We start from the raw sequence: 17574 nt of genomic DNA, 5'->3' as shown, positions 1-17574 counted from the left end.
ATGCATGATTAACATTTTTAAAATATTACATAAAGTATATTTTTGTAACATATATGCTTATAGTTTTTGGGAGCGTAAAATAAGTAAAAAAGAAATTAGAAAAACCAAAAACCATGAAAAAAAGGAAAAATATGAGAAGCCTCCAGCGCACCTGGGCTGGCCCATTTGAGCTGCGTTGTTGCGAGGGTTTCTAGGTCTCGCTATAAGTGCGACATAGGGCGCCCAATCGTTGCTTGGGAAGTGGTTTTATGACTCATCACATCTAAGAACGTATGCTTAGCACTATGCCCCGACCCATGCGCACAATCGGAAACACCCTCTCGCGAGATAGATCCGTGCTCACGGCGACTATATCTCGCTTACAGCGAGAGGGAAGAAGCTCTCGCCTTAAGCGTCTACACTAACAGGTTGGCCCATTCGCACACACCTAAAAGAAAATAGAGAAGAAAAGGAGAGCACACGGGGATCTATACCTGGTCTTCTGGATGTCGACCATCGCTGCTAGCAACTACGCCCTCATCCTGTTGTGGTAAATAGCAGGGCCCGACCTACTTGAGGCGAAACGAGCCAGTTTCCATAGGTTTTCTGCCTTTTCTTTTATTTATTTTCATGGGTTTTACTCCATTATTTTCTCTGTTTTTAATGGGGTTTTTTATTTTCTTTATTTTCAGTTGTTTTTCTTAGTTTTCTTGATTTTCATTGGGATTTCTATTTTCTTTGTTTTTTTGTTTTCTTTCTCGTTTGTCATCAGTTTTCGTTGTTTACTCTTGGGTTTCATATACACATTTTTTTGTATATATCCAATACATTTTAATGCATGTATAATATTTTTCAAATGCTTGATAAAGATTTTATAAATACCAGATTAACATTTTTTGAATACCTGGTCAAGATTTTTTCTAAACACATTTAAAATTTTCTAAAATGCTTTATTAACGTTTATAATTACAAGTTAAACATTTTTGTAATACATGATCACCATTTTCTCTATACACATTTAACATTTCTCAAATACAAGTTCGACATTTTTTAATACCTGGTCAATATATACACATTTATCATTTTTCAAATACAAGTTTAATATTTTTTTAATACATGGTGAAACTATTATATACAGTTACCATTTTTTAAGTGCAGGTTTAACATTTTTTAATATATTGTCGACATTTTTTATACACATTTAACATTTTCGAATGCTTGATTAACTTTTTTCAAATATTTGTTTGACATTCTTTCCAAATGCTTGATGGGAAATTTTAAATACATGATCTTGACATGTTCTATATTTTTTGTATAGATGGAACATTTTTTGTACACATTTAACATTCTTCGGATGCATTATTAATATATATTTTAAATCATTACGTGAAGTATATTTTTATAAAGGATATGCTTATAGTTTTTGTGAGCGTAAAATAAGTTAAAAAGAAATTTAAAAACCAAAAAACGTGAAAAAACAGGAAACAAAATGAGAAGCCTCCAGGACAGGGCTGGTCCATTTGACCTGCACTGATGGGAGGTTTCCTAGGTCTCGCTATAAGTGCGACATAGGGGCGCCCGTTCATTGCTTGGGAAGTGGGCTGGACCAGTAGCACAGGACTGGCGAAGCAGTTCATAAACGGTTAGACTCTTAAAAAAAGATCATAAACTGTTTGTTCGTTGGGCTAGTGCGTCAGGCCTTTTTCGTGCCCATTTTTTTTTTTGCGTAGTTTTATGTCTGATTTTATTTTTATTTAGGTTTTAATTTCTTTTCAACATTATTTATTTTCCAGATTTTCTGTTTTCCCTTTCTTGTTGCCTTTTTATTTTTATTTTATTTTGTGTTTTTCATTTATCTATGTCTATGGATACAAGCTATTTAATTTTATCGTGTGGTAAGCGTGATAAGCAATTCCAAACCTATCAACAATAGATAATTGTCAAAAAAGAAGCTATTTAATTTTTCAAACATAAATTTTGTTGATTCTAACCATGAGAATCAAAAACAGAAAAACAAGCACATAAGCATCTCAAGTTACAAAAGTAGAAAAAACGAGCACATAAACATCACAAGTTAAATACATATTTTATTGCATGACCAAAGGATAAATCTTATGCTTTAGTCAAGTTTGCGAAGTATTAGATCCGATCACGATTTAAACTCGAAGGATGCATGGATGTACTCCAAAATCATTGCACATGCATGTTTGTAGATAAATGCAGATTGAAACTGCGAGCTTTAGGAATCATTTGCACACTTACCAGTGCAAGAAAGAAGTAATATATTTTGTGCTGCGTCAAGGGAATAAGTGCGCGTTGCACATAATTTGATGTTGTGGGTCCCCCTGTCATAAAGAATAGAAGTAGAGAACAGTTGATAACAGGTAGGTGCAAGGGCATACGTATCAGGCGAATCTGTCAACATGGTACAGTAACGATTTAGAGTGGCATTTTCTATGATGCACTTAGCAGAACGATGACACATTTAAGTAGTGTGATACAACTGATGATAAAGACCATAGAAATTAAATAACCAGGTTCAAATCACAATGGCCAGTTCCTCCTTATCCTAATGATACTCCACAATGCTGTAAACCAAAGGCACAGGGATAATGCAAGCCAACGACCACTTCAGAAAATTGCTTCCCTTCTCTAGTAATCGAACGCGTGCCCTTCAAAAGAAAAAAGAAAAAAAAAACACTATTAGTTGATCTGTATGACATTATTATAACAGAAATAAGAAAACTTAAATGAAACGAATAATTCTTACTTGAACATTTCATAACTCTTCTCCAGGCGCTCAAGCGTGGCAGCGTTCTCAAGCACAATCTTCCGAGCAGCATCTTCAGGTGGAGAACCTCCCTGATGAACCCACCAATGAGTGGAAAAAAAAACCCAGACCAAGATTAGGAGCCAAAACTGCTAAACTCAGATTTCCTTTCAAGTTCTTATTACAAAATCTTTGAGCTGCTAGAAAACAGAGATAGTTGACTTCGGAATATAATAACAGCCAACATATTTGCAAATCACAGTCCTAGAGATTGGACATACGACAATAAGCAGTTCGGATATGACAACATTAACGCAAGGCTTGACAGAGGGGTAGCATCGCCGGAATGTTTCAAAATGCTAGGGTCCATTACTTAATCTCGTCCAGGTCTGACCACTTGGCGCACCTGCTTGTGTTTGGCAGGAGTACAAAAGGAAGATACGCTTTTCCTTATGAGCTAATGTGAGATGGGGAATACTTAGAAGCAACCACCTTCGGCCGAAGATCAGAAGTGAAGCAAGGAAATCTCAAGGGAGTTGGATGAGATGCTGCTTAGGGAGGAAGAAATTATGTAAACGGTCAAGGGTTGACTGGATGAACGAGGGTGATAGAAATACAGGGTATACTTCCAAAGAAAGGCTACTTGGCGGAAAAAGAAGACTCTCATTATTTATTAGACTGAAAGATGATAAGGGCACTTGGGTTGAGGAGATGGTGGAGATCCAGAAGCTAACTATTGACCTTTTTTTTGAAGAAACTGTATGGTAAGGATGAAGGTGTGGTTCCACATGAGGTGACTAAGCTCCTAACGGAGAAGGTTAGTGCAGAAATGAATGAATCCTTAACAAAACCTTTCTCGGATCAGGAAGTAGGTGACGCACTATTTCAAATTGGGCCGCTCCAAGCTCCTCCCCCATCGCCTTTCCAACCGGCAGTGCCGGCGGCAAGACCCCGGGATTGGGCCAGGCAAGAACAGCAGTAGACGACTCTCAACAGGGGTAAAGCAGTAGACGACTCTGCCTGATGAAAGTGAATTCAGGAACACAGGTACTGACTGGTAACAGAATTTGCTGTGCAAATTGCCAAAGGAGCTAAGAGGGAAAATTCTGCTAAACTTGTGGAGATCTTGGTTCTTAAGAGATGATTGTGTGCAGAGCTCAAGTAAGGAATCAATATTGTCCTCTGTGGCATTCCTGACCCGGTACAAGGAAGACAGTTGAGAAAGGAAAAGACATTTGGATTGCAAAACCTGATCAGATGGTTCCCAGCCATTGGTCTGCTCCTAAAGAGGGGAGGGGACAGATAAAATGAATTCAGATGCCTCCTTCATTCCTGATACAGGCCAGTGCTCAAAGGCCAAGTTTTCACTTGAGTATGCCGTCAGATGAATGCCTGTCAGAGAGTGGAGGAGGCTGCGTTGATTGGACTGAAAACGCTGGAGAGGTTCTACTTGTTTCCCCTTCGTCGGAGAACTGGCTGCGTTGGCTAGGAGAGCTCCGAGTAATGTCACGTACCAGATTGCTGCTCGAGATGAGGCGGCCGCCGGCCGGAGGGGGGAGGCGGCGGGTGGCGGCGGCGGAGTGGAGGTTGGGGCGGCCGGAGGGCGGAGGGGAGAGGCCGAGGGCCGGCGTATGGAGGCGGACCGCCCTCGCCGCCAGGGTTCGCAGCGCCATGGGGGCGGATCGGGGTGGACGGCGGTGTACGGCGATCGCTAGGGCTCGCGGCGATGTCTGGAAGCAGCGGACGGGTGGACGACCGGATGTCTCTGGAAACAGCGGAGGGGTGCCCACGCTCCTGGTATATAGGCCGGTGGGCTCTTCATGGGCCAATTTGGTACCGAACAATCGAGAATAAACACATCTCAACGCTTACCACGACAAAATTGCACCGAACGAGGACAAATATTTTCTCAAAAAACAAAACCGAACGAGGACAAATACCCATGGAACTCGAATTTCGTACACTACAGTTTTCACCCGATTTTTTTTCAAAAAAATATATATAAATGTTCTGAATTAAAAAATGCATTTTAAAATGAGTCCAGAGTTAAATGGGAAAAAGGAGAATTGAAAGCAGAAAAAACAGAAGAAAACCAACAGAAATCACACACCAAAAGGAAGACGAGCACCACTGGTTCTATCTAACTTTTGTATGCGTGCGTGTGTGCGTGAGTATTTTTGTGTAGGTTGTGATAAAAAGTTCCATGTGGAATGTAAAACGTGACAAATTTAAGACCCACATGAGAATTATAGAATATTCTTGCGTAGAACCATGGCAAATCTATGTAATCACATGGCAAAATTACTAAAAAATTGGCTTGCCTTGGGGACACGTGAAAAAAATCGGTACATACAACCGGAAGACGGACGTGGGCTATAGTCTTGGAAAAAATCGTTGGAGGAAGATCGATTGAGGGGTGGAGGAAACGAGACGTGTGAACCGCCCTTTCATAGTAGAGATGTGAAAATAAGTATTCTGTGTCTAGGTTGTGATAAAATTTGCCATGTGGAATGTAAGATGTGAGAAATTTAAGATAAAGTAATAAAACATGTTGGGACATTTGAAAAACAAGGCGTGGCGAAAATAGATGACTTTTTGCCATGGGGACACATTAAAAAAGGCCATGACACTCATAGCAAAAGAAAATCTTTCGCACAACTCATGGCAAATCTATACAATGACATGGCAAATTTTAGAAAATTTCTTCCCTACAAATCATGACAAATGTACACACCCGCATGACAATTTTAGAAGTTTCTAGCGTAGAACTCATGGCAAATCAATGCTATCGCATGCCAAAATTTGCAAGAAAAAATGGCTTTGCCATGGGGACACATAAATGGTTGGCTCGTGCGGCTATTGTGTCGGGCTTTTCTTGTTTTATAGCTATTTTCTTTAGTTTTTACTAGCACATATGCTCGTGCATTGCAACGGGAGATTTTTTGTTTTTGTGAGAAACATCGGGAGGGATAATTGATGGGCCAGTCAAAACGGTCTCCGCAGCAGTAGGGCGACAGAGCGAGGAGTTGCGATGTTCTCACGGTCATGTTTGGCCCGCGAGATCTCTACTCCTAATGTCTCAGTTGGTAGGTCGCGTTCCGGGTTTTATTTTCGTCCCACCATTTTCGTCCGTTTTTTTCGTACCACCATCCACTGGTTTTTTTCGTAGGTTTTTTTCGGAGGTTTTTTCGTCTGCTCCTCTCGATCCCTAGAACGACGCCGCCGCCCGCCCCTTCCAGCCCCCGCCTCCCGAGCCCTAGCCGCATCCCCAACCCCATGGATCGAGATCAAAGCACCGGCTCCCCGACGCGGCCGCACACCGGCGCCTCTCCTCCTTCCTCGAGCCCCGCCTGCTCCGCACCGACGCCCCCGCGTGGCCCCTCGCCGCCGCCACCGCCGCCCAGCGGGTCCGCCTCTACGACACCGACGACCGCGACCCCTCCCGCGCCGTCCTCACGCTCAAGCGCCACCCGCGCATCGACGCCGGCGTCAGCCGCGTTGAGGAGGTCGTGGAGCCCCTCGACCCCGCCCTCGTCCTCACCTGCGTCGACAACCCCGCCCGTCTCGGCGCGGTCGACTCCCCCATCGTCCGGCTCGTCTCCGACGAGTACGTCCTCGGCAGGGACAAATCGCCGTTCGTCTACCTCGGCGGCTTCCGGAACACCCGCGGTGTGTATGAGCTCGAGGAGTGCGAGGGGCAGGGGCTCGTGCTAGAGCTCGACGAGACACACTTCGATTTCGGCACAAACTACGAGATGGAGTGCAAGACAGGCCAAGGAGGTCCTGGAGCGGCTGCTCACCGTGGCTGGGGTGCCGTATGAGTACTCCCGGAGCAATAAGTTCGCGTGCTTCATGGCCGGGAAGCTGCTTCCGTGACTAGGTTTGTGGTTGGTCTTTACCGTGTCCCAAATGATGATTAAACCGTGGTTGCTGTAAAACTTGTGTTTCATTAGCACTTTCTTGCGACAATAGGCTTTGTGGCGAGTGATTTCAAATCTCACAAATGTAATGTTTAGTTCTGTTACATTCTGGTATTTGATAACTTTCATCCAAGAATACTATCTTGGGTGGCAGCATAGCAACACAAGGGTTTGCATTTCAATCCTCGTAAAAAAACTTGTCCTAGAGCATGATCCGACAACCGCTGGGAAGAAGCCGGGGCTCGTATGTTTGGTTCATTTATATACAGGACATACAATCTACTCCCTTTGTTTCTAAATATAAACCTTTTTTAGAGATTTTAATACGGACTACATTCAGATGTATATAGATGTATTTTAGAGTGTAGTTTCACTCATTTTGCTTTGTATGTAGTCCACATTAGAATATCTAAAAGGGCTTATATTTAGGAACGGAGGGAGTAGCTAGGAACAAACTGAATTTCGTATGTCCGCCACACGGTTATGGGCAATGGGCCTGTTATTGCAGTCTCACCACACCATATCTTGTTCTGCTCTCCGGTGCAGATGGGCATCCTTAGATTCACCACCTCCCTGATGAGCTGCTTCTTGTCTTAACCCACCTTCCTGATGAGCTTCTTCTTGGTCTCAGGCATACACGGTCATCGTTGGTATCTAAGTTGCCACCTGACAGATCTGTTCTTATTTCTTATTAGGTACCTAAAAGGCTGAACCTGATCTTTGATGAACTAGAAGGCCAAGATACCAAGGTATGCCTGAGTTCATAGCTTGATTCCTTACCATATAATTACTGAAACATGCAGCGACATATGATTAACCTTTGTACTTTATACTTTGCTAAAACATTTAGGACTCGAGTGGGTGACTCCAAGAATGGGTACTCCTGAAACTTTAGCCAGTGGCCATGTTGATGGTACTTTTTGGGAACAGGGGAGGGCGTGTGTTATTGTTCAAACCAGGCGCCTGATTTTTTTTAATCTTTAGCCAGTGACCACATTGCTGCCCTAAGCGATGAACAGGGGAGGGCGTGTGGTATTGCAGTTAACTATGTGTCATCTGGTCATCATAGTGATTGGTAGATTAAAACCGTAAGCCACCTCTGAATTCATATCGAAGGTAGTTCACCAAGATCTGCGGTTTTTATTTGCATTTTATAAGTTTTATAGTTTCATGTTACTGCTTTAAATACGTAATTATGGTTTCATCTTCCCTTTTTGGCGCCAGTCATGCGAGCTGGTCTTTTTCTGCTTTGATCTCCAGGATGTGGGAAAACACTAATGACAATTTATTTTGAGATTGCCATATTCTTTCTACCTAATTTGTGTTCTGTATAAACTGTACAATGTTTCCTTTCCTGGAACTTTAGGGGCCTGATCAATTGAACAAGTATATTGGGGAGAGTGAATCAGAAGTAAGGAAAATATGAACCCGTGCAAGCACTAACTCACCATACATCCTATTTTTTTGAGGTAATTTTTTATGTTTAGCTGATTGCGTGTGTGGATTTATTCTTTCGGGAACACTTGGTAGTTACTTTGTACAATTATGAATGCGTGGTACATCTGTCATGTGATTTATGAATGTGCAATGCGTGGAATTAAATTGTTTGACCATGCCTTCCTTGTTTAGGTAAAACTAAGTAGTTGTGGCAGCTTTGGATGAGAGAACCCAATTCCTGGTAAATTGGACACCATCAATGAGTTCGTCGAGTTTGATTGAACTCTCATACTTTGAACATGCTCTATTGAAAGCAAGGCCATCCCTGTCATAACAGGTACAGTAAAATGCCAACACATATATGATTGATGTTATGGCAGTATACTTGACTTTGGGGATGACGAGATCGACGGAAGCAACAAGAGCCCATGACTCATGAGTTCAGCAGCGTCTGCACGCCCTACATGTAGTTGTGCACCTCCTCCTCCTGTTTTCTTGCATGTGATCAATGGTTTCAGATCTCTATTTATCATGGATTAGAATATATATTCTGTAACAATGCTTTCCTACATTTGGTGGATTATTGCATTTGTATTTTTTATCGTTATCATCTAGAAGATTATATTCTGTATGAATGCTTTTAACAATGCTTTGTCAGGCTGTTCCCGCCGATGCTGCTGTTCATGCCGTACCCCCAGTGCCTAGCATCACCGGCAACAAGTTCAGCGCTGTCCGACAAGGTGTCCTGCAGGGACAACCTCCGTCGACCTGTCACCAAACTTCAGTATGCATGCTTTGTTCTCTGAAACTGAATTCAGACTTTGAGTACTACTTTTATTTGAAAGAAAATATGTGCGTGATTCCACAACTTATGCCAAAATGCATAGCATAGCTTGGTATACACGAATTGCAATCTGAACGTTGTTCTCGGTGTCGTCGTCCTGCTTTCTGGTTCTCTGTTATCTGTCATCTTATATCTCTGCTTTCTGCTTTCTGGTGCCTAAACCGAACCGTCGAATCTGTAAATATGTACCAGTACCAGTTTGAACCAGGGGATGGTTGGTTGTTTATGTGTGCTGTTAATGAGTTCATTCTGCTCTCTAACTCATTGAATTTTTGGATGTCAATCAACAAGCTTCCCCTGACTGACTGATTGATTGATTTTTGGCCGGTGCTAGCTTGTGTGTCTTGTGTCGGGCGAGGGAGAGGGACGATGTGCATACGGGGTTGCAGTGCAGAGGCGCCGGTGGTTTCAAGTTGCAGGGCCGGGAGGTGAGGGAGCACAACGACAACAACACTACGTCTCCCTTCTCTCTGTTATCTCTCTTTGTACTGAATTGTCCCCTCTTTGTTGCAGAAATTTCACGGCAACCAGGAGTAACAATATTTTTGGTTACTTGGGAATACGATGATGTTCTGGTGACGTGGAACATGCTGAGATTTGGACTTCAATCCTTGATTGTGCACGGGTATGCATGCTTCACACCCATGCTGCAAACATATTTTCATTTTCGAAGAAAGTAATAATACTATAACTACAAAATTCATGTTGCAGATTTATGCTCCATGTAGTATACCTGCCCATTATAGCTTTATTCAGTTCACCGTTTGCACCATCATGTTCTGAAGTTTGAAATGTACTCCCTTTTTATGTAGGGATTTCCGAAACAAGCAGAAGACTAATAACTTATACGACATCAAAGATCTCTGAGATTTTAGAGTATGCACCATATTGATTTACTTATCGATCACACGTATATTGAGTTCATGATGGAAATATACACGAGTATTTTCATTGTATGGAATTATTTTAATTACTACCAGATGGAATTTGGGAATTAGTCTTACAAAGCTTCCAAAATCACTAAAGTTATACAGCTACTACAGAACTGGTTAAAATCAGTGATGTTCTATAATATCTACATGACTGATTACAACACTGCTCATGTGATTTGGTACTTTACTATATGGTAGCTTGTTTTACCCCTGAGGCGAGCTAATGATTGGGAACTTATAGTGCCAAACTGACCTGCATATTCTGTCAAACATTTTGTTGCAATATTTAGGATCAGCATGGAAGCTGAATTTGTCACCTGATGTTGTTTAATTGTGTGCTACTAAATTCATTGGTTGCCAAGCCTTAAAACTATCTGTAATAGCATACCTTGTTTTCAACATCATTGGCTTGTTTAGAATGCTAAACTGAAGAACTGAAGTACTGAACAAAACAATACAGAAGTTAGTAAAAAGTGTTTAAGAGGAATTTTTGGTCTGTAGTCTGTACTTATAAAATCTTGTGGTCATTCGTTTTGACCTGATCCAAGGCAAGGCCTATCAGTGTTAACTCCCAGGCTGTAAAAATTGAATTGATGATTGCATACTCTCGTGTGGATTTTTTATGTGCATGCACGACAACCATTCATTTGTGCCTTTCATCATCAGATCAAATGGCAAGTTTATTGTCTGATTAATTAGAGGTTTCTATTTTGGAATGAAATTTTCTGAATTTTTGCTATCCCACTGGTCCTTACTAATTCAGTATATACTAGGATTTGAAGTTGTGATCATCCATTGTTCTACTGTGGAGACTAGGATAAATGATTGCAGTTGCAGGGCCGCCGCCGTTGCTGAACACAAACGGGGCTCGGAGCAGGCCAAACTCTGAGGTGGACCGGGCAACGGATCATGGAGAGGCGCCCAAGGATTTTTTTTTTTGCTTCTGTTGATTGTGCCATCCAATTGGTTTAGACTTTTCACCATTGCTAATTACTAGGGGAGTATGGGTGCCGGACCTGGTAAGTGGCCTGCACGCTACGCTCTTGCCAAATAATTTGCAACCATGCTTGCACTGAATTTTTATTTATTTCCCGCTGGACCTTACAACAACTTCGTGATGTAGCACTACTTTGCACTAGCATGCACCTGCAGATATAATATGGAAAATGGCTGTCATTTAGAATTACTTCCAAGCTGCATCGTCTATCGGAATGTCAGCCTGAAACCACTGGCTGCCACACATAAAATTTTGGAAGTTGTACGTAGTCCTCCTTCTTTGAGCCAAAATTTATGTCTATGATTGATGAATCAATATAATTTTTTTGTTCAAGCTGGATCCAATAGAACATGGCTTTGGTGGTAGTTCCCAATACATGTAGAATTTCTATCCTTCTATATGTGTACTGAAACTATTTAAGGTCACTATGTAGTAAATTCATCATACTATATGTCCACGGAAACCACTTAAGGTCAAAAGTGACAAGTAGAACCACATGCATCGTTTTGGGTAGTCTAACTTGATTCTATTACTTTTATCTCATAAATCTATGATCGGTGCTTTTTTATGTGGAATATATTCTGGAGCGGTTGCTGGTGTTAGGGATGCATTTATATATGGGATAATTGCATTAGCTATTTCATACGATTGGCATGCAAGGATTTTTCTTCTTTAGTATAACTCTCGGTATTTTTATTGTTTCTTTTATTGTTTCTAGAATGCATTTCCACAATAGAGATGGGAAATGGATAAATCGTTGTCGTCCTTCAGTGAGCAGCCGAGGAGGAGCTCCTCCATGCTGATGATGTGGAAGACAGATACCCTGTCCGCGACGCCCGGTTCTGGCCTCATATACATGTAAGTACCCGTTCGTTCATTAATAGATAGCATATAAGAAAGTGTGCCGTCTGAATTTGGATCATGCCATGCACAAGACTATTCAGATTGTTTTCTTGAGGAAAGTGAGTATTCAAGTTGGTTAGATGAAAGTGTATCATCATTTTTCATGAAAAATAATTTCATAATACCATATTGCAGTGACTTCCTATGTCATCAGCAAATGCAGTGGAGAAGAAGCCGGTTCACCACATGATCATTTATTTTGTTATTGTTTTTTTTACTATTCCCTGTTCCATGTATAATCAGAAAAAATAAAACTCCTCCTTTCGGCCCATACTAGGAGTCTGGAAGTGATACTTTTGTGAGGAGTGCTGGAACATGACTGGATCAAGTGAGACAGAGAACGATGGATGAAAGAAAGAGATCAGAAACGGGATTCACTCTTGACCACCTCATACATACATGTGTAAGAGCTTGTCACCTCATACATATCTCTTGTAGCTATATAGGGCTCTTTTCGTATTCAAATGCTAGATATGTGATCTAGAGATTTTAGACTTTCAGGATTCAACCATCAGTTGTCTTCCTTGAATATTTCTTTATTTTTGTAGGGCAATCTGTTTTTTTAATCCTTGAAGCGCCATTCAGAACATATGATCGTGGTTGTCAAATTCCTGTGAAATACATACCTTTGATCTCAGTTTTATAGGGAAATTAACATGATCTCATTTTTATCATGCTGACAATATATTATGTTATACCTTTGATTTTGGTAATGGTATGTTTTCCCATGATTGCTGTCATTTTGTTGTCCTACATGTGTCTGTGCGTTGGGATATTATGAAGAAAAGTTGCAGCTATCCATACATCATTATTTATGGCAGAAGGGAAATCTACTGAATCACAGTCACATTTCCTAAAACTCTCGAATTCCAACTTAGCGGTGTTGATGACCATGATGAAACTGTGAAATATTAAGCGGTACTTTTCCATTGATTCTTTCATTCTCATCGTATCATTGATGTGACTGTGTGACTCAAGTTTTGATTTCTCCCTCACCTTTTAAGTTCAAAGTAGTATTCAACAAGTTGTTGTGTCGAATATAAATCTCTGAAACACTAGCTACATAAAGGTTCAGTTATATCATCAATAATGCCAATGCTTCTGGCTGCTGTTGCTGGCTCCTAACAGCAAAATCAAGTCTGGAAACATGTGTATGGTAATGGTGTAACAAAAAAAATCGAGAGAGGTTTTGAGTATGCTTTCTTAGCTATGACACATTGATTTAGCTTACTTTGCTAGGATACCAGAACTAGCACTCTACGAGTGAAATAATTTATTTATTTAGCACCATTGTCAAATTATTACTTTGTATTCCTGAAATTTTAATATAACTGAATGTGGTGAAATGCAGTGAAAATATTGTTGTTTTTGATTTAAAAATGGCTAAATTGGAGGAAAGCATTTCTGCTACATTCATCAGCAATACTGCACCATATACTATAGAAGCTTGGGCCACTAAATCAGCTGTTTCTGATGGATCTTCTTGGACTCAACAGTATCAATCTACTTTGCATGTGGTTTATTTTATTCTTTAGCTCAACGGAAAACCATGGCAAGTTCTGTTTTACCTTTAGGGTGTTGTAAAAATGATTTCAATGAGACCAATTAAGTGACTAGCCTATGGAACAATGATGATCTGTTGTTAAAATAAAATAAAAAAGATAAACAAAAAATGATGATCTATTGTTGATTGTCTTCAACAGAAACAAACATGTTCATAGTTTTCTTGTATTTTTTCTTCGATGTGACTCTTTGCCTGACATGTTGATGTTACTATGTATCCCATATTTGATTTCACATAAGGAATGTCCATCCCTGAAGCACAACCTCGCGTACATTGTTAAGTGAACCAGACTAAGTCCGGAAGAAGATTGAAAATTTCAAACGTGAGAATGACAACTACAGGAAGACTATAAGACTTTATATCGATTCTTCTTGTATAATCACTAGAAACGCCTAGGGCCAACTTTATAATGATTTTTTTCTAGACAGGAGCGCCAAGTGATTGAGTCATTCATCGCTATGGACGTGAATATCTGACAAGGGCCACCTTGATCAGAATCGCTCGATAAACCAGTCCTTCCAGAAAGACAAGCAAATCCTGCCAGCAAAATCATATTACAAATAGACAGGACACAAGGCATCCCAGACCACACAAGCAAGTAAATGATCGATATAGAGGTTTGAATGATTGATCCATACAATATGGGAATACATGCTACATGGTAAACAAGTTAGATGGATCAAAGTAATGATGGTCAATAAAGACGGAAAAATCATGGCACGCAACAGACGAGTGACCGAGTATAATGAACTTTTTATAGTCATGGATTAGTCATGTGTTAAACAAGTTCTGTTCATGGATTAGTTATTATCAAGCCTGCTGTTCTTTCTATAGTCATGCGCTATTTTTTCAATTGAACACATTGAAGTTCCTATACATTTTCATGGTTTATGCAAAATAGCTGAGCCTGGTTGTATTATTCATACATATTCAGGATTGTTAGAGTCTAGAATTCGTCGGTTTATGTCGTGGAGAGAGCAGTAGTGTTGTTCATCTTCTGGTTTTGATATAATTACTAACATTTATTCATTTCAAAGATTAGTGGATTAGTGCATGCTAACAAACCCTGTACTGTCAAATCATTGTTCCAATGTCTCTTAAAATATATATTTTCATAGAGGGTCGTTCTGACAAGTGTGGTAGCATGCCGATTCAATAAAAGACCGGCGAAGACAAGATCAAGTTCCGCCACTTCTGCTTTGAAGAGACTGCTACCAAGCTGTACCTCAGCCTCAAGGACAAGAATGACTCCAGTTTGGGGTTTAACATGCTGCTCGCAAATCCTAATACAATATTTGAGTCTCACCATGTTGCTTCCATTATAAAATGTGGCTTCGTGATGGCAGTATTGCCAACATTGACCTCATCGAGTCCACCAAGATTAATAAGTCTGGGATCAAGGATGCAGGTCCCTATCACATTCAGGCACATATATCCTCATATGTAGTCTGATATATTCAATGGTAGATCCACCAGGTATACCATCAAGGTTAAGATCAACATGAATAACTCCATTGTGTAGGGCTAATAACTCCAGGTTCAGTGGGAGGGAAACAATTGTGTAGAATGCCCTATCGTTTGATGTGATATATGCCCAAGAGATTAGGAGTCCTTGATTGTAATATGTGCCAATTCTTAAAGAAAGCAAGGAGTGAAGTAGAAGCTTCACCATTTGAGCACCAAGGACTTATCATTGACTGCAATGTTCATCAGGTTGCTTAGAAGATATAAGAGTAAAAGTATTATCATCTGTAAATATTCTTTTCAAGTGAGATGAGCAGCAGTACCAAGATAGATAACAATGTTAAAGTATCTTTAGATTTTTTTTCATTTTTTGATAGAGCTGGCATTTATTTGGATATAATTTTCCATGGTGGGGAGAGATGACGACGGCGCGGGGTGAGTAGGTTGGGGGAATGAGATATGAGTGTGAGCAATGTGTTGTGGGCTGAGAGAGTGAATCGCCTTTTTTAGATAAGAAGAAAAGGAGTTGTTGATTGCTTTTTTAAGGGAAAAGCCACTGTTTGCTTTGAAAGAAATGTCACACATTTTTTATATAGTGAATAATATCATGTATCCTAATAAGTCATTTCTATGGAATAATTACCAACAAGTGATTCAAAGGTGAGCCATATCGAAATTAGATGTGACCCACTCTAATAGAAGGCACGATGCCACTCACTTCGACTAAAAATGTCACATGTTGTTATCTAGCAGCTAACCGATGAATATATCTTTACTTTTTCGGGTCAGAGTTTAAAACTGATGGCTTCAGATGATGCTTTGATGGATTGGACTGAGACCTCGTCGAGTTTTACACAATCAGAAGAGGTGCATACAAATAATTATTATTTTTTGTATATATTTTGCACATGATAACACAAAAGGTATATTTCTACATATATGTTTATTATTGTAGGGGATGAGAGAGATAAAGATGGATTATGTCGACGTTTAAAAACATCGACAAGGGTTCCCATGCGATGTCATTGAAAGGCGCAAAAATATCATCAAGTTTTATACACCAACATGAAAAAAATTAAAGGCCCGTGGCAACGCACGGGCATTGTACTAGTTCACCGAGTCTTCCGGCCAGCGAAGGAATCATTCAAGGCAGGGGTAGCCTATGATTGAACGTGCATGTCTTGCCGTATTATATTCGCTTTGATTTGGTTGTTATGGCTTTGGATTCTCATCATTTACAACGTTTGTTTTTGAAGGTCTATACTCCAGGAGATGAAGAAAAAGGATGCCATTGCATATTCAGGTCCAATGGTAAATGCTTCCCTATATTCTTGATCCACATATAGCTTGTTTCTGTGCTGGTCGAACAAAACAAGAACATGTTTTCTTGCTGGTGGAACAAAACAAGAACAAATATTGTGTGTGGTTTGACATGTTTTGTTGAAAAATTCTAATTCGATACCCATCCTTTCCCTGAATGATTTACGTACTCTGCATTTTTACTTGTCCTTAACTTATATTTCGATGCTCATATTGCAGGGTTCAGCAACTGCTTCAACATTGTAGGAAGAAGTAGGAGTAAATTCTTGTGGTCTGGAACTGGAAGCATCAGTAAAAACAGTAATGGAGGCAACAACAACTTAGAGAAACTTTTTTTTATTTTGGTCTTCTGTCATAATTTTAATTTTGGGCCCAATGAATGAGCAAAGACTCTCTTGTTAATGCCCGTGAGAATATGTGTAGTATAGTATATCGATCTATATTTTGAGGGAAGGAGAGTACATAATTTAATCACAAGGTACGATCTCATTTACTTTTACTATGGCATATGCTTATGCTCAATTTTCGTAGCCTGACCAAGTAAGCACGACAAGAAATGAAACACTATGGATTCTTGAAGTAATCTCAGAGATATATCTTCGTTGTCAGTTTCAAATTACTCTTTCTCTCTCTCTCTCTCTCTCTCTCTCTCTCTCTCTGTGTGTGTGTGTGTGTTCCATGAGGTAATTCTCTTTCTTTGACGTACAAGCATATCAAGTTAGGAATAATATCACTATGGTTGTGAAGTTATGTGTTATACAGTAGGATCTTTATGTGCCAATCTCAACCGGGCGGCAAGCCGGCAACATCCAATTTTTCTTTAGGCATTGAAAATGTTTGAAGGAATGAAATAGTCTGCATACTGTTGTATCTTAATTTTTTGCAGTGTTCTAGCAAACAATACATTGTTTTTGTGTTCAAACAAGTATGTTGAGTTGATGGTTTCACTGCTTTATAATTTCCAAGCAATGAACTTTGACATATCAACTTAGTTATTTGGTTTAGTTTAGGTGCAGGTACCCACTAACGTCGAATCTCTACTCCTAAAAGGGGAGTATGTTTTACGTCGTTTAATTAGTCATCCACCTCGATCAACTCCCTGTCGATCAATTTTTTTCTCTTGTGCCACCGTTTTCCCCTCCTTGCACCGTTTTTCTTTTTTAATTTATTGTTTTCCCCTATCATCCTTAGTCGCGGATGCCTCTCTCTCACCTCCTCCCACATGAGTGAAACTGATCCTCCCCAATAGCCCTAGATAGTAGTGTCAAGGCAATCCTTGCTTTCCTTTCTGTTAATACATGTCGCCGGTGTTTGCTTTGTTGTTGATAGATTTTTATCCCAAACTATGGTGTGTGTGTGTGCATCATGCCATGATAGTTCTTGGTTGATTTTTATCCCAAACTATGGTGTGTGCATCATGCCATGGTAGTTATGCTCATTCTCT

The 17574-nt window shown here is 40.2% G+C and overlaps 1 protein-coding gene and 1 pseudogene across 2 annotated transcripts; one reads left to right on the top strand and one right to left on the bottom strand.

Moving 5' to 3' along the window:
* Positions 1 to 2362: 2362 nt before the first annotated feature.
* LOC125524583 (uncharacterized) lies at positions 2363 to 4532 on the bottom strand. Its single transcript, XM_048689615.2, has 3 exons — positions 4264 to 4532; positions 2750 to 2841; positions 2363 to 2651 (listed from the first exon to the last, which is right to left on the bottom strand). The coding sequence occupies exons 1-3, from the start codon at positions 4420 to 4422 to the stop codon at positions 2549 to 2551; spliced, it is 354 nt and encodes a 117-aa protein (XP_048545572.1). The 5' UTR covers positions 4423 to 4532; the 3' UTR covers positions 2363 to 2548.
* Positions 4533 to 5989: 1457 nt separating this feature from the next.
* LOC125518087 (triphosphate tunnel metalloenzyme 3-like) lies at positions 5990 to 16629 on the top strand (annotated as a pseudogene). Its single transcript, XR_015610037.1, has 14 exons — positions 5990 to 6629; positions 7365 to 7418; positions 7520 to 8138; positions 8299 to 8572; positions 8765 to 8890; positions 9285 to 9378; positions 9464 to 9575; positions 9763 to 11140; positions 11598 to 11737; positions 11918 to 12185; positions 15600 to 15677; positions 15766 to 15959; positions 16067 to 16121; positions 16350 to 16629. The product of XR_015610037.1 is annotated as a triphosphate tunnel metalloenzyme 3-like (transcript).
* The last annotated feature ends 945 nt before the right edge of the window (positions 16630 to 17574 follow it).

The sequence above is a fragment of the Triticum urartu genome, chromosome 7A, assembly GCF_056163025.1.
Source record: "Triticum urartu cultivar PI428250 chromosome 7A, HENAU_Tu73, whole genome shotgun sequence".
NCBI classification, from domain to species: Eukaryota; Viridiplantae; Streptophyta; class Magnoliopsida; order Poales; family Poaceae; genus Triticum; species Triticum urartu.
The sequence above is the reverse complement of the archived record's forward strand: the minus strand, read 5'-3'. Positions and strand labels throughout refer to the sequence as shown.

What these genes read in the sequence shown, in the direction of transcription:
- LOC125524583 (XM_048689615.2), bottom strand. Translation starts at nt 4,422, where the DNA reads ATGGCGCTGCGAACCCTGGCGGCGAGGGCGGTCCGCCTCCATACGCCG. An exon ending in TCATCTCGAGCAGCAATCTG is followed by an intron (nt 2,842 to 4,263) that starts GTACGTGACATT and finishes TGGGTTCATCAG; the next exon opens with GGAGGTTCTCCACCTGAAGA. An exon ending in AAGAGTTATGAAATGTTCAA is followed by an intron (nt 2,652 to 2,749) that starts GTAAGAATTATT and finishes TTTCTTTTGAAG; the next exon opens with GGCACGCGTTCGATTACTAG.